Source organism: Pristiophorus japonicus, chromosome 27 (assembly GCF_044704955.1).
Source record: "Pristiophorus japonicus isolate sPriJap1 chromosome 27, sPriJap1.hap1, whole genome shotgun sequence".
NCBI lineage: Eukaryota > Metazoa > Chordata > Chondrichthyes > Pristiophoridae > Pristiophorus > Pristiophorus japonicus.
In genome coordinates this window covers 6,361,281-6,374,446 of record NC_092003.1, presented here as the reverse complement: position 1 = coordinate 6,374,446, position 13,166 = coordinate 6,361,281, and the positions used below count along the sequence as shown (strand labels likewise).

At 52.1% G+C, this 13,166-nt stretch overlaps 1 protein-coding gene across 5 annotated transcripts in view; it reads right to left on the bottom strand.

The window, feature by feature from the left end:
• Positions 1-13,166, bottom strand: part of ltbp3 (latent transforming growth factor beta binding protein 3) — a 268,396-nt gene that overhangs the window by 102,175 nt on the left and 153,055 nt on the right. For all 5 annotated transcript variants that reach the window (XM_070868186.1, XM_070868185.1, XM_070868183.1 and 2 more), the window contains exons 2-3: positions 6,994-7,281; positions 4,335-4,567 (exon numbers count right to left, since the gene is read on the bottom strand). In XM_070868186.1, the coding sequence (XP_070724287.1) occupies positions 4,335-4,567; positions 6,994-7,281 (521 nt within the window). The remainder of the gene's footprint in view (positions 1-4,334; positions 4,568-6,993; positions 7,282-13,166) is intronic.

Below are 13,166 nucleotides of genomic sequence, written 5' to 3'. Positions count from 1 at the left end.
TGTACCATGACACCCAGGTCTCGTTGCACCTCCCCTTTTCCTAATCTGTCACCATTCAGATAATATTCTGCCTTCCTGTTTTTGCCACCAAAGTGGATAACCTCACATTTATCCACATTATACTGCATCTGCCATGCATCTGCCCACTCACTTAACCTGTTCAAGTCACCCTGCAACCTCTTAGCATCCTCCTCACAGCTCACACCGCCACCCAGCTTAATGTCATCTGCAAACTTGGAGATATTACACTCAATTCCTTCGTCTAAATCATTAATGTATCTTGTAAATAGCTGGGGTTCCAGCACTGAGCCCTGCGGTACCCCACTAGTCACTGCCTGCCATTTTGAAAAGGACCCATTTATCCCGACTCTCTGCTTCCTGTCTGTCAACCAGTTCTCTATCCACGTCAATACATTACCCCCAATACCATGTGCTTTAATTTTTCACACTAATCTCTTGTGTGGGACCTTGTCAAAAGCCTTTTGAAAGTCCAAATACACCACATCCATTTGCCCACTCAGCTAATCTGTCCAAGTCACCCTGCAACCTCTTAGCATCCTCCTCACAGCTTCACTGGTTCTCCCTTGTCCTTTGTAGAGCTGTTGAGTTGGGAGTGGCTTAGCCAGTCATGTGATTTTCACAAGACTCAATAAAACCCCGGCCAGTTGGGTTCGGGGGATCCATGATGAGATATGCAGTTGTGAGCCTAGTGGACGAACTGGTAATGTGTCATGTGATTGTTAAACCTTTTGTTAATAAACCGACTAGTTCTTAATAGCAATGTGTTGCGATGAATTCTCAAGCAAAGAACCCATGAAGCAGATACATTCCCGGCCATTCCCAGCAAACAACCATTGGCATCGCCAGCCGGCAAAGGGAGGCTTCACCGTCACCCGGTGACCGAGATGGCGACATCCCCGTGTCACTAAACCCCGTGGGCCAGAAATTCCGGTGCACCCCGTTCGGGGCGACAACTTTGGAAATCTGGGAAAAGTATCGCTCGGCAATCAAGCTTTTTAGAATCCCGGGAATTTAGAATAAGGGGCCGCCCATTTAAAACCGTGATGAGGAGAAATTTCTTCTCTCAGAGGGGTGTGGATCTGTGGAATTCGCTGCCTCGGAGAGCTGTGGAAGCCGGGACATTGAATACATTTAAGACAGAAATAGACAGTTTCTTGAACGATAGGGGATTAAGGAGTTATGGGGAGTGGGCGGGGAAGTGGAGCTGAGTCCATGATCGGATCAGCCATGGTGGTATTCAATGGCGGAGCAGGCTCGAGGGGCCGTGTGGCCCGCTCCTGCTCCTATTTCTTATGTTCTTATGACCTTCAGCTTTAGCGCTCCAAGAGGGAAGTGGAGGGCGAAATCAAGTGAGAATCACTTCCCTTCGAGCGCTAATGTATGTGAGAGGTGCGTAGAGGCAGTGCGCTGAAGAATGTTCAGTGCCACCAGCATCAGAGGCTCCTTTCCTCGCGTAAAAGGGAAGTGCCAATGCTGGGTTGCAACATTCTTCTTATTATTTCTGTGGGGCCCGGGGTCCTGCGAGACTTGCATCACAGCCCCAAGCACTCCGAGAGAGTAGTCACCGTCAAACACATTCAGCAGGCAGCGGGCCGGTGCGAGGGTTAAAGTTTGCCCCGCCTGACCACCGCAGCCTTTAAATACCGCTCCCCAGGCGGTCAGCCCCGGTGGCCACGCCTCCTGCTGCCGCCGCTGTTGACGGCCGGCGATGCTGCAGGGGGGGGGGGGCGGGAGGGGATTTCACATCCGGGACGCCGCGCACCCGACGACGACGACACGATCCGCGGGGCGCGAGGGGCGCGAGGGCGCTCGGTGTTAGCGCCAGCGCAAAACCGGCCGGGGAGGTTTGCAGGCGTCACTGACTTCGCCGCGCACCGGTTGGTTACCCCTTACCGCCCTGTTACCGCCCCTCCCACAGGCGCTAACGGGAGGCGCAGAGCAGCCGAATTTCTCCCCCGGTAAATTTCCGGCGGGTGTTAAATAAAGCCTTTTGCCGCATGCGAAGTCTACCAGACTGATTCCCGGGACTGACCTACCAAGAAAGACTGGATCAACTGGGCTTGTATTCACTGGAGTTCAGAAGAATGAGAGGGGACCTCATGGAAACGTTTAGAATTCTGACGGGTTTAGACAGGTTAGATGCAGGAAGAATGTTCCCGATGTTGGGGAAGTCCAGAACCAGGGGTCACAGTCTAAGGATAAGGGGGAAGCCATTTAGGACCGAGATGAGGAGAAACTTCTTCACTCAGAGAGTGGTGAGCCTGTGGAATTCTCTACCACAGAAAGTTGTTGAGGTCAATTCACTAAATATGTTCAAAAAGGAGTTAGATGTAGTCCTTACTACTAGGGGGATCAAGGGGTATGGTGAGAAAGCAGGAATGGGGTACTGAAGTTGCATGTTCAGCCATGAACTCATTGAATGGCGGTGCAGGCTCGAAGGGCCGAATGGCCTACTCCTGCACCTATTTTCTATGTTTCTATGTTTCTACCACCGAGAAGGACGAGGGCAGCAGGCCCATGGGAACACCACCATCTCCACATTCCCCTCCCAGTTACACACCATCCCGACTTGGAGATATATCGGCCATTCCTTCACCGTCGCTGGGTCACAATCCTGGAACTCCCTCCCTAACAGCACTGTGGGAGCACCTTCACCACACGGACTGCAGCGGTTCAAGAAGGCGGCTCACCACCACCTTCTCCAGGGGCAGTTTTTTAGGGATGGGCAATAAATGCCAGCGACACACCACATTCCATGAATGGATTAAAGAAACGTATAACTCCTACGACGCAACAGGACAAAAAGTGAGCAGGAAGAAGCCATGCTGGTGACACACGAACAATACAGGAGAACAAAAGGCACGTTTCGAATATTCGGGGAGGATGGTGGTTATGCTGCGAAGGATGTGGGTAATAATAGAGATGTGGGTTCGAACAAAAAGTCTATAATTTAACCAAATCTTGCATCAGTGAGTGGCACTCTTTCCTCTGAGTCAGAAGATTGTGGGTTGAAATCCTACACCAGAGACTTGAGCACAAAATCCAGGCAGACACTTTGCATTGCTGGAGGTGCAGATGAGAAAATGAACCGAAGCCCCGTCTGCCCTCCCCAGTGGACGTAAAAGATCCCATGGCACTATTTGAAGAATCGCAGGGAAGCTCTCCCTGGTGTCCTGGGGCCAATATTTATGTCTCAACCAACATCACTAAAACAGATTATCCGCTTATCATCACGTTGCAGTTTGTGGGAGCTTGCTGTACGCAAATTGGCTGCTGCGTGTCCCCAACATGATCTCGTCAATGACCAACGCAACACTTGTGTATTGATGGGTAAGCCCCGAAAGTTGGGGTTGAATCTCAATGTTGAGACAGTGTAGAGGGAGCTTTACTCTGTATCTAACCCCGTGCTGTACCTGCTCTGGGAGTGTTTGATGGGACAGTGTAGAGGGAGCTTTACTCTGTATCTAACCACGTGCTGTACCTGCCCTGGGAGTGTTTGATGGGACAGTGTAGAGGGAGCTTTACTCTGTATCTAACCCCCTGTACCTGCCCTGGGAGTGTTTGATGAGACAGTGTAGAGGGAGTTTTACTCTGTATCTAACCCCGTGCTGTACCTGCCTTGGGAGTGTTTGATGGGATAGTGTAGAGGGAGCTTTACTCTGTATCTAACCCCCTGTACCTGCCCTGGGAGTGTTTGATGGGACAGTGTAGAGGGAGCTTTACTCTGGATCTTACCCCATGCTGCACATGCCCTGGGAGTGCTTGATGGGACAGTGTAGAGGGAGATTTACTCTGGATCTAACCCCCTGTACCTGTCCTGAGAGTGTTTGATGGGACAGTGTAGAGGGAGCTTTACTCTATATCTAACCCCCTGTACCTGCCCTGGGAGTGTTTGATGGGACAGTGTAGAGGGAGCTTTACTCTGTATCTAACCCCCTGTACCTGCCCTGGGAGTGTTTGATGGGACAGTGTAGAGGGAGCTTTACTCTGTATCTAACCCCCTGTACCTGCCCTGGGAGTGTTTGATGGGACAGTGTAGAGGGAGCTTTACTCTGTATCTAACCCCCTGTACCTGCCCTGGGAGTGTTTGATGGGACAGTGTAGAGGGAGCTTTACTCTGTATCTAACCCCGTGCTGTACCTGTCCTGGGAGTGTTTGATGGGGACAGTTGAGCAAAAGCTTGGTCAAAGCAGGAGGAAGCGTCTGAAAGGGAGGGGGGGGGGGGGAAAGAGAGGCGGAGAGGATTAGGGAGGGTTTTCCAGAGTGACGTAAGTTTTGACGATTCCCCGGGCGGTAACGAACGGGCTGCTCACCGTCTTGGGCAGAGTCTCCTGAAAGCATCGGCCCAGTTTCTTCTGGGAGGTGGGCAGGGTCCGCGGGGGGTAGTGATTGACCTTGTGGACGGGCTGGTGGTGAGCCAGGAGCGGCTGGTGCAGCAGGTTCTTCTGTTCGGTCAGGTGGCCGTCCACACTGGAGACCCGATGGATCTGGACGGTGGCCTCGGGCGGGTGCCGCACGTGTAGGTTGATGACGGGATGGAACGGGACTGTGGGACATTGGAACACACGGTTACATTCGGTTATAGCGAGCCGACAGCTCAGATACCCGGCAAATTCCCCCGCTCACCCCCCCCACCCCTCCGCCACTCCCACCGCGACTGCTCCGGGCTCCGCTCGAGCCTCCTCCCACGCCTCGCCATCTCGCCCTGTCGACATACCCCCCCCCCCACTATCTTTTCTCCCTCAGTGCCAGCTCCAGCTCAGTGGGCAGCACGCTCGCCTCAAAGGTTTTTCGGTTCAAGTTCCGCTCCAGGGACTCGAGCACGTAAATCTAGGCTTGACTCTGAGGGAGCGCCGCACTGTCGGAGGGACGGTACTGAGGGAGCGCCGCACTGTCGGAGGGGCAGTACTGAGGGAGCGCGGCACTGTCGGAGGGGCAGTACTGAGGGAGCGCCGCACTGTCGGAGGGGCAGTACTGAGGGAGCGCCGCACTGTCGGAGGGGCGGTACTGAGGGAGCGCCGCACTGTCGGAGGGGCGGTACTGAGGGAGCGCCGCACTGTCGGAGGGGCGGTACTGAGGGAGCGCCGCACTGTCGGAGGGGCAGTACTGAGGGAGCGCCGCATTGTCGGAGGGGCAGTACTGAGGGAGCGCCGCACTGTCGGAGGGGCAGTACTGAGGGAGCACTACACTGTCGGAGGGGCAGTACTGAGGGAGTGCCGCACTGTCGGAGGGGCGGTACTGAGGGAGTGCTGCACTGTCGGAGGGGCAGTACTGAGGGGGCGCCGCACTGTCGGAGGGGCAGTACTGAGGGAGTGCCGCACTGTCGGAGGGGCGGTACTGAGGGAGTGCCGCACTGTCGGAGGGGCAGTACTGAGGGAGTGCCGCACTGTCGGAGGGGCGGTACTGAGGGAGCGCCGCACTGTCGGAGGGGCAGTACTGAGGGAGTGCCGCACTGTCGGAGGGGCAGTACTGAGGGGGCGCCGCACTGGAAATCCACTGCCCACACCAGCTAGACTATGAGGTTGACCATCTGTGCTCAGTTGTGTGACGTGGGCTTGTGCCAGGTAGGAACGGGGCAGGGACTGTGCTCGTCTTTTCCAGCTCTCAGCAAAAGGGGTCTTTCATTTCTAGCTCCAGTACGGTTGACCAGTGAAATGCAATGCAGCGTACACTGAACTAGGTCTCAACACAGGCCTGTGTCAAGCTCGCACGCGCCTGGATGATTCACTGACAGTACTTCTCCACACTCATCTGCTCCCCCCCCCGCTACAATCGCCCTCCCCCCGCACCCCGTCCCGCCCTCCCCATGCTGCTCTCCCAGTGAGGGAACAGGTTTTGACTCGATCCTTGAACTGGAGCCAGAGTTGTACAGTTGCATGAGGTGGGAAAGAGATTGAAAGGAAGAGAGAGAGAGATTGCATAAGAGGTGGGGAGAGAAAGGAAGCGAGAGAGCTGGGGCAAAGAGAGAGCGAGGGACAGAGAAAGAGAGAGAGAGAGACAGGGAGAGGGAGAGAGAGAGGGGGGGAACAGAGAGAGAGAGAGAGACAGGGAGGGGGAGAGAGAGGGAGAGAGAGAGGGGGGGACAGAGAGAGAGAGAGAGAGAGAGAGGGAGGGGCAGAGAGAGGGAGAGAGAGAGGGGCAGAGAGAGGGGGGACAGAGAGAGAGAGGGAGGGGCAGAGAGAGAGGGAGAGAGAGAGAGGGGCAGAGAGGGGGGGGGCAGAGAGATCGAGAGAGAGGGAGGGGCAGAGAGGGGGAGAGAGAGAAGGGGCAGAGAGAGAGGGGGACAGAGAGAGAGAGAGGGACAGAGAGAGAGAGGAGGGCAGAGAGAGAGGAACAGAGTAAGAGAGAGGCAGAGAGAGGGACAGAAAGAGACAAGAGAGAGAGAGAGGGACAGAGAGAGAGACAGAGAGGGGCAGAGAGAGAGAGGGACAGAGAGAGAGGTAGAGAGAGAGAGGAGGGATAGAGAGAAGGGGCAGAGAGAAAAAGAGAGAGGGGAAGTGAGCTTAATTCTGAAACAACCTGTACTGTCCCCGCTGCCAAGATAGCTGGAGGCTAGCACCTTCCCGGTGCTATAAGGCTCTATGGTGCACAGCACAGTTATCCTCACCTATTGGGCAAAGACATCATGAATGTATTCACCAAGACTACATCCAAGGCGAATTTATAAGCACATTTACGAAGTGCGCACAGTTGAGATTTCTCTAGAAATACCGACCAGAGCCAACCTTTGTGACCGCTTCGCGATGTTACTTCACCTGCTAACCAAAGCCAGTCTTCTGACGTTTTAGTAGCTGACCAATTATTTAATTTTAACCAAGTTCAGGAGTAATTATCGACCTTGGGTCTACCTTAAAGGAGCAGTCCAATCTGTTGGCTCCGGCCCATCGGTGTAGCGACATTTCTTAAGCTGATGCACAATCAGAACATCAATTACCCTTTGAAGAAGCAACAGAGAAGAAAAGGAGGCCCTACCTTCTGGTCTGTGCTGTAGCCCTCCTGACGCCAGAATGCCGTGCGTGGATTTTCCCGGGGAGTGCTCCCCGGGGTGCTGGGAGTCGGGGGTGAGCTGGAGGGTGAAGACGGAGTGCTTGTAGGCTTCGGAGGCCTTGTCCGGCGGCTGTTCGCCCGCGTGGGGCTGGTGAGGGTGGACATGTCCGCCCACGGAAATCTGGCAGAACTTGCCGGTGAAGTCGGATGGGCAGTGGCAGCGATTCCTGGAGCTGCACTGGCCTCCGTTCATGCAGGGGAGAGGACACACAACTGGAGGGTCAAACAAGATATCAACCAGTTAGCATCAACAGAAATCAGACCCTTTCTATAAGAGCTTAAGAAATAGGAGCAGGAGTAGGCCATACGCCCTCTCGAGCCTGCTCTGCCATTTAATACGATCATGGCTGATCTGATCATGGACTCAGGTCCACGTCCCTGCCCGCTCTCCATAACCCCTTAATCCCGTAGGGTTGTAAATCTGTGAAATTCGCTGCCTCAGAGAGCTGTGGAAGCCGGGACATTGAATACATTTAAGACAAAGATAGACAGTTTCTTAACCGATAAAGGAAATAAGGGGTTATGGGGAGCGGGCGGGGAAGTGGACCTCAGTCCATGATCGGATCAGCCATGATCGTATTAAATGGCGGAGCAGGCTCGAGGGGCCGTAAGGCCTTCTCCTGATCTTATTTCTTATGTTCTTATTATCAGTTAAGAAACTGTCTAGCTCTGTCTTAAATGTATTCAATGTCCCGGCTTCCACAGCTCTCTGAGGCAGCGAATTCCACAGATTTACAACCCTCTGAGAGAAGAAATTCCTTCTCATCTCAGTTTTAAATGGGCGACCCTTTATTCTAAGATCATGCCCTCTAGTTCTAGTCTCCCCCATCAGTGGAAACAATCTCTCTGCATCCACCTTGTCGAGCCCCCTCATAATCTTATACGTTTCTATAAGATCACCTCTCGTTCTTCTGAATTCCAATGAGTAGAGTCCCAACCTAATGTCAATGAGGCAGTTCAGAGAAGGTTCACTCGGTTGATTCCGTGGATGAGGGGGTTGACTTATGAGGAAAGGTTGAGGAGGTTGGGCCTCTACTCATTGGAATTCAGAAGAATGAGAGGTGATCTTATCGAAACGTATAAGATTATGAGGGGGCTTGACAAGGTGGATGCAGAGAGGATGTTTTCACTGATGGGGGGAGACTAGAACTAGGGGACATGATCTTAGAATAAGGGGCCGCCCATTTAAAACTGAGATGAGGAGAAATTTCTTCTCTCAGAAGGTTGTAGATCTGTGGAATTCGCTGCCTCAGAGAGCTGTGGAAGCTGGGACATTGAATAAATTTAAGACAGAAATAGAGTTTCTTAAATGATAAGGGGATAAGGGGGAGGGCAGGGAAGTGGAGCTGAGTCCATGATCAGACCAGCCATGGTCTTATTGAATGGCGGAGCAGGCTCGAGGGGCCATATGGCCTACTCCTGTTCCTATTTCTTATGTTCTTATGTGCCCATCATGGGGAGTTCTAGTCTCCATATTTTAAAAGGGAAGTAGAAAGAAAGACTTGCATTTCTATAGCGCCTTTCGAAAGTGTCAGCACTGGGTGCCTGAAATGGAATGTGTTCCATTCCTAGCTCTGACTTCTTCCAACCTAACAGGCAGCATTATCACAAAAGCCAGCAGGCATTATCGTTCACAAGCACATGTTACTGCGGGTCTCAGGCAGCTGAGTCCATTCATGGTCTGAATCCAGAATATTTGTGGTAATTATAAAACACTTGTAACGAGAACTCCTCCAGACACAGATGCAATCCAAGGAAGGATTCCAATGAACCAGATCACTTTCCGTTCCGTTTCTTCAATCTGTGTTCTTGATCCAAATCCAACACTAAACCTATGATCTGGCTCCAAGAACAAGTTGATCTGCAGTTTCTCAACTATTAGTGTCTAAGAACGTGGGAGGAGACTTTTCTTGGGTCATTTCTTTATTCTAGGGATGTGGATGTAAAGGCCCAGCATTTATTGCCCATTCCCAATCGTCCCTTGAGAAGGTGGTGGTGAACCGCCTTCTTGAACCGCTGCAGTCCGTGCGGTGAGTGCGTCCTCCTCCGTTTCGGATGCCCCCAAAAGTACGTCGCCATCCTCCGCCTGCTCCACGACGACATGCAGGCTGTGATCCTTACCTACGGATCCATCACAGACCCAATTCATGTCCGGACCGGGGTCAAGCAAGGCTGCGTCATCGCCCCAACCCTCTTCTCAATCTTCCTCGCTGCCATGCTCCACCTCACAGTCGATAAGCTCCCCGCTGGAGTGGAGCTAAACTACAGAACCAGTGGGAAGCTGTTCAACCTTGGCCGTCTTCAGGCCAGGTCCAAGACCACCCCAACCTCCGTCGTCGAGCTACAGTACGCGGACAACGCCTGCGTCTGTGCACATACTGAGACTGAACTCCACGACGTAGTCGACATATTTACCGAGGCGTATGAAAGCATGGGCCTTACGCTAAACATTAGTAAGACAAAGGTCCTACACCAGCCTGTCCTCGCCACACTGCACTGCCCCCCCAAACATCAAGATCCACGGCGTGGCCCTGGACAATGTGGACCATTTCCCATATCTCGGGAGCCTCCTATCAACAAGAGCAGGCATTGATGATGAGATCCAACACCGCCTCCAGTGCGCCAGTGCAGCCTTCAGCCGCCTGAGGAAAAGAGTGTTTGAAGGTCAGTCCCTCAAAACTGTCACCAAGCTCATGGTCTACAGGGCTGTAGTGATACCCGCCCTCCTGTATGGCTCAGAGACATGGGCCATGTACAGTAGACACCTCAAGTCACTGGAGAAATTCCACCAGCGATGTCTCCGCAAGATTCTGCAAATCTCCTGGGAGGGCAGACGCACCAACATTAGGCCAACATCCCCAGCATCGAAGCACTGACCACACTCGATCAGCTCCGCTGGGCAGGCCACAAAGTTCGCATGACAGACACGAGGCTCCCAAAGCAAGCGCTCTACTCGGAACTCCTTCACGGCAAACGAGCCAAAGGTGGGCAGAGGAAACGTTACAAGGGACCACCCTCAAAGCCTCCCTGATAAAGTGCGACATCCCCACTGACACCTGGGAGTCCTTGGCTATAGACCGCCCTCAGGGGAGGAAGTGCATCCGGGAGGGTGCTGAGCTCCTCGAGTCTTGTCGCCGAGAGCGTGCAGAAATCAAGCGCAGGCAGCGGAAGGAGCGTGCGGCAAACCAGTCCCACCCTCCCCTTCCCTCAGCGACTCTCTGTCCCACCTGTGACAGGGACTGTGGTTCTCGTATTGGACTGTTCAGTCACCTAAGAACTCATGCTAAGAGTGGAAGCAAGTCTTCCTCGATCCCGAGGGACTGCCTATGATGATGAAGGTGCTCCCACAGCACTGTTAGGGAGGGAGTTCCAGGATTTTGACCCAGCGACAATGAAGGAACGGCCGATATACTTCCAAGTCGGGATGGTGTGTGATTGGGAGGGGAACGTGGAGGTGGTGGTGTTCCCCTGGGCCTGCTGCCCTTGTCCTTCTGGGCGGTAGAGGTGGCGGGTTTGGGAGGTGCTGCTGAACAAGCCTTGGCGAGTTGCTGCAGTGCATCTTGTAGACGGTGCACACTGCAGCCACGGTGCGCCGGTGGTGGAGGGAGTGAGTGTTGAAGGTGGTGGATAGCGTGCCGATCCAGTGGGCTGCTTTGTCCTGGAAGGAGGTCAAGCTTGTTGAGTGTTGGAGCTGCAACTCAAACAGGCAAGTGGAGAGCGTTCTAGACTCTTGGTTTTCTGGTTCTATTCGATTGGACGGTTTAGATTTGCACACCATAGGATCAGGAGTAGGCCATTCAGCCTCGTCAAGCCTGTTCTACCCATCAACTTGCCAGATTAAGATGTCACTCCAGGTCTCACGAAATAGCCTTGTCCCCAGCATTCACCTTTTACAAAGCGCAAAGCTGGGGAGCCAAAGGCTGAGATCGTGGCTTGAGCTGCTGCCAATGAACAGGAACGTAGAACTGCACCTCGTGAGGCAGAACAACAAAACCTGGCATTTATATAGCGCCTTTAACGTAGCAAAACATAGAAACATAGAAAAGAGGGGCAGGAGTAGGCCATTCGGCCCTTCGAGCCTGCACAAGCTTCACAGGAGCAATATGAAACAAAATTTGACACCGAGCCACAGAAGGAGATATCAGCACAGGTGACCGGAAGCTGGGTCAGAGAGGTCGGTTTTAAGGAGCCTCTTGAAGGAGGAGAGAGAGGCGGAGAGGTTTAGGGAGGGAGTTCCAGAGCTTGGGGCCCAGGCAGCTGAAGGCACGGCCACCAATGGTGGAGCGATTAAAATCGGGGTTGTGCAAGAGGACAGAATTGGAAGAGTGCAGAGATCTCGATGGCTTGTAAGGCCGGAGGAGGTTACAGAGAGAGGGAGGGTCGAGGAGGCCACGGAGGGATTTGAAAACAAGAGAAAAGAGGATTTTAAAATCGAGGCAATGTTGAACCGGGAGCCAGTGAGCACTGTGGAGGTTAGATACGGACAGCAGAGTTTTGGATGAGCACAACTTTGTGGAGAGTGGAAGATGAAAGGCCGGCAAGAAGTGCGTTGGAATAGTTATGTCTAGAGGTAACAATGGCACGGATGAGGGTTTCAGCAGCAGATGAGCTGAGGCAGGAGCGGAGATGGGCGATGTTACGGTGGTAGAAATAGGTAGGAGCAGGAAGGTGGAGTTCTATTTAATAACTTTTACTGCAACAAATTACAGGAGGACATTAATAAACTAGCAGAATGGGCATATATCTGTGTTGAAGTTCAACACAGATATGAAATACAAAAAGTTAGTATGCAGGTACAGCAAGTGATCAGGAAGGCAAATGGAATGTTGGCCTTTATTGCAAGGGGGATGGAGTATAAAAGCAGAGAAGTCCTGCTACAACTGTACAGGGTATTACACAATGTACACACCTCAAGTACTGCGTACAGTTTTGGTCCCCATAGTTAAGGAAGGATATACTTGCATTGGAGGCTGTTCAGAGAAGGTTCACTCAGTTGATTCCGGAGATGAGGGGATTGACTTATGAAGGTAGGTTGAGTGGATTGGACCTGTATTCATTGGAGTTCAGAAGAATGAGAGGTGATCTTATCGAAACATAGAAGATAATGAGGGGGCTCGACAAGGTGGATGCACAGAGGATATTTCCACTCGTAGGGGAAACTAAAACTAGGGGACATAGTCTCAGAATAAGGGGCCGCCCATTTAAAAGTGAGATGAGGAGGAATTTCTTCTCTCGGAGGGTTGTAAATCTGTGGAAATCGCTGCCTCAGAGAGCTGTGGAGGCTGGGTCATTGAATATATTTAAGGCAGAGAGAGATTTTTGAGCGATAAGGGTTATGGGGAATGGGCAGTGAAGTGGAACTGAGTCCATGATCAGATGAGCCATGATCTTATTAAATGGCGGAGCAGGCTCGAGGGGCCTGCTCATATTTCTTATGTTCTTATGTTCTTAAATGTGAGGTATTACATTTTGGTAGGAAGAATAGGAAGGTCACTTATTACGTGAAGGGTGCGAGTTTAGGTGTGGTAGATGAACGAAGAGATCTCCGAGTACAAATACACAAATCACTGACAGTTGCGACATAAAAAAGGCAAACCAAGAACTAAGGTGTATTTCTAGAGGTATAGAATTGAAAAGTAGGGAAGTTATGCTAAACATGTATGGAACCTGGGTTAGACCACACTTGGAGCACTGTGTACAGTTCTGGTCGCCATATTATAGAAAGGATATCGAGGCATTGGGGAGGGCGCAGAGAAGATTTACAAGGATCATACCAGAAATGCGAGGGTATACATATCAGGAAAGGATGAACAGGCTGGGTCTCTTTTCTCTTGAAGAAGGAAGGCTAAATGGTGACCTGATAGAGGTCTTTAAAATTATGAAAGGTTTTGATAGAGTGGATACAGAGAGAGGGTTGTGGGGAAGAGCATAACTAGAGGCCATCAATATAAGATAGTCACCAAGAAATTCAATAAGGAATTCAGAGAGAAAGCTCTTTACCCAGAGAGTGGTGAGAATGTGGAACTCGCTGCCACAGGGAGTGGTTGAAACAAATAGTATCGATGCATTTAAGGGGAGGCTAGACAAGCCACCCCGAC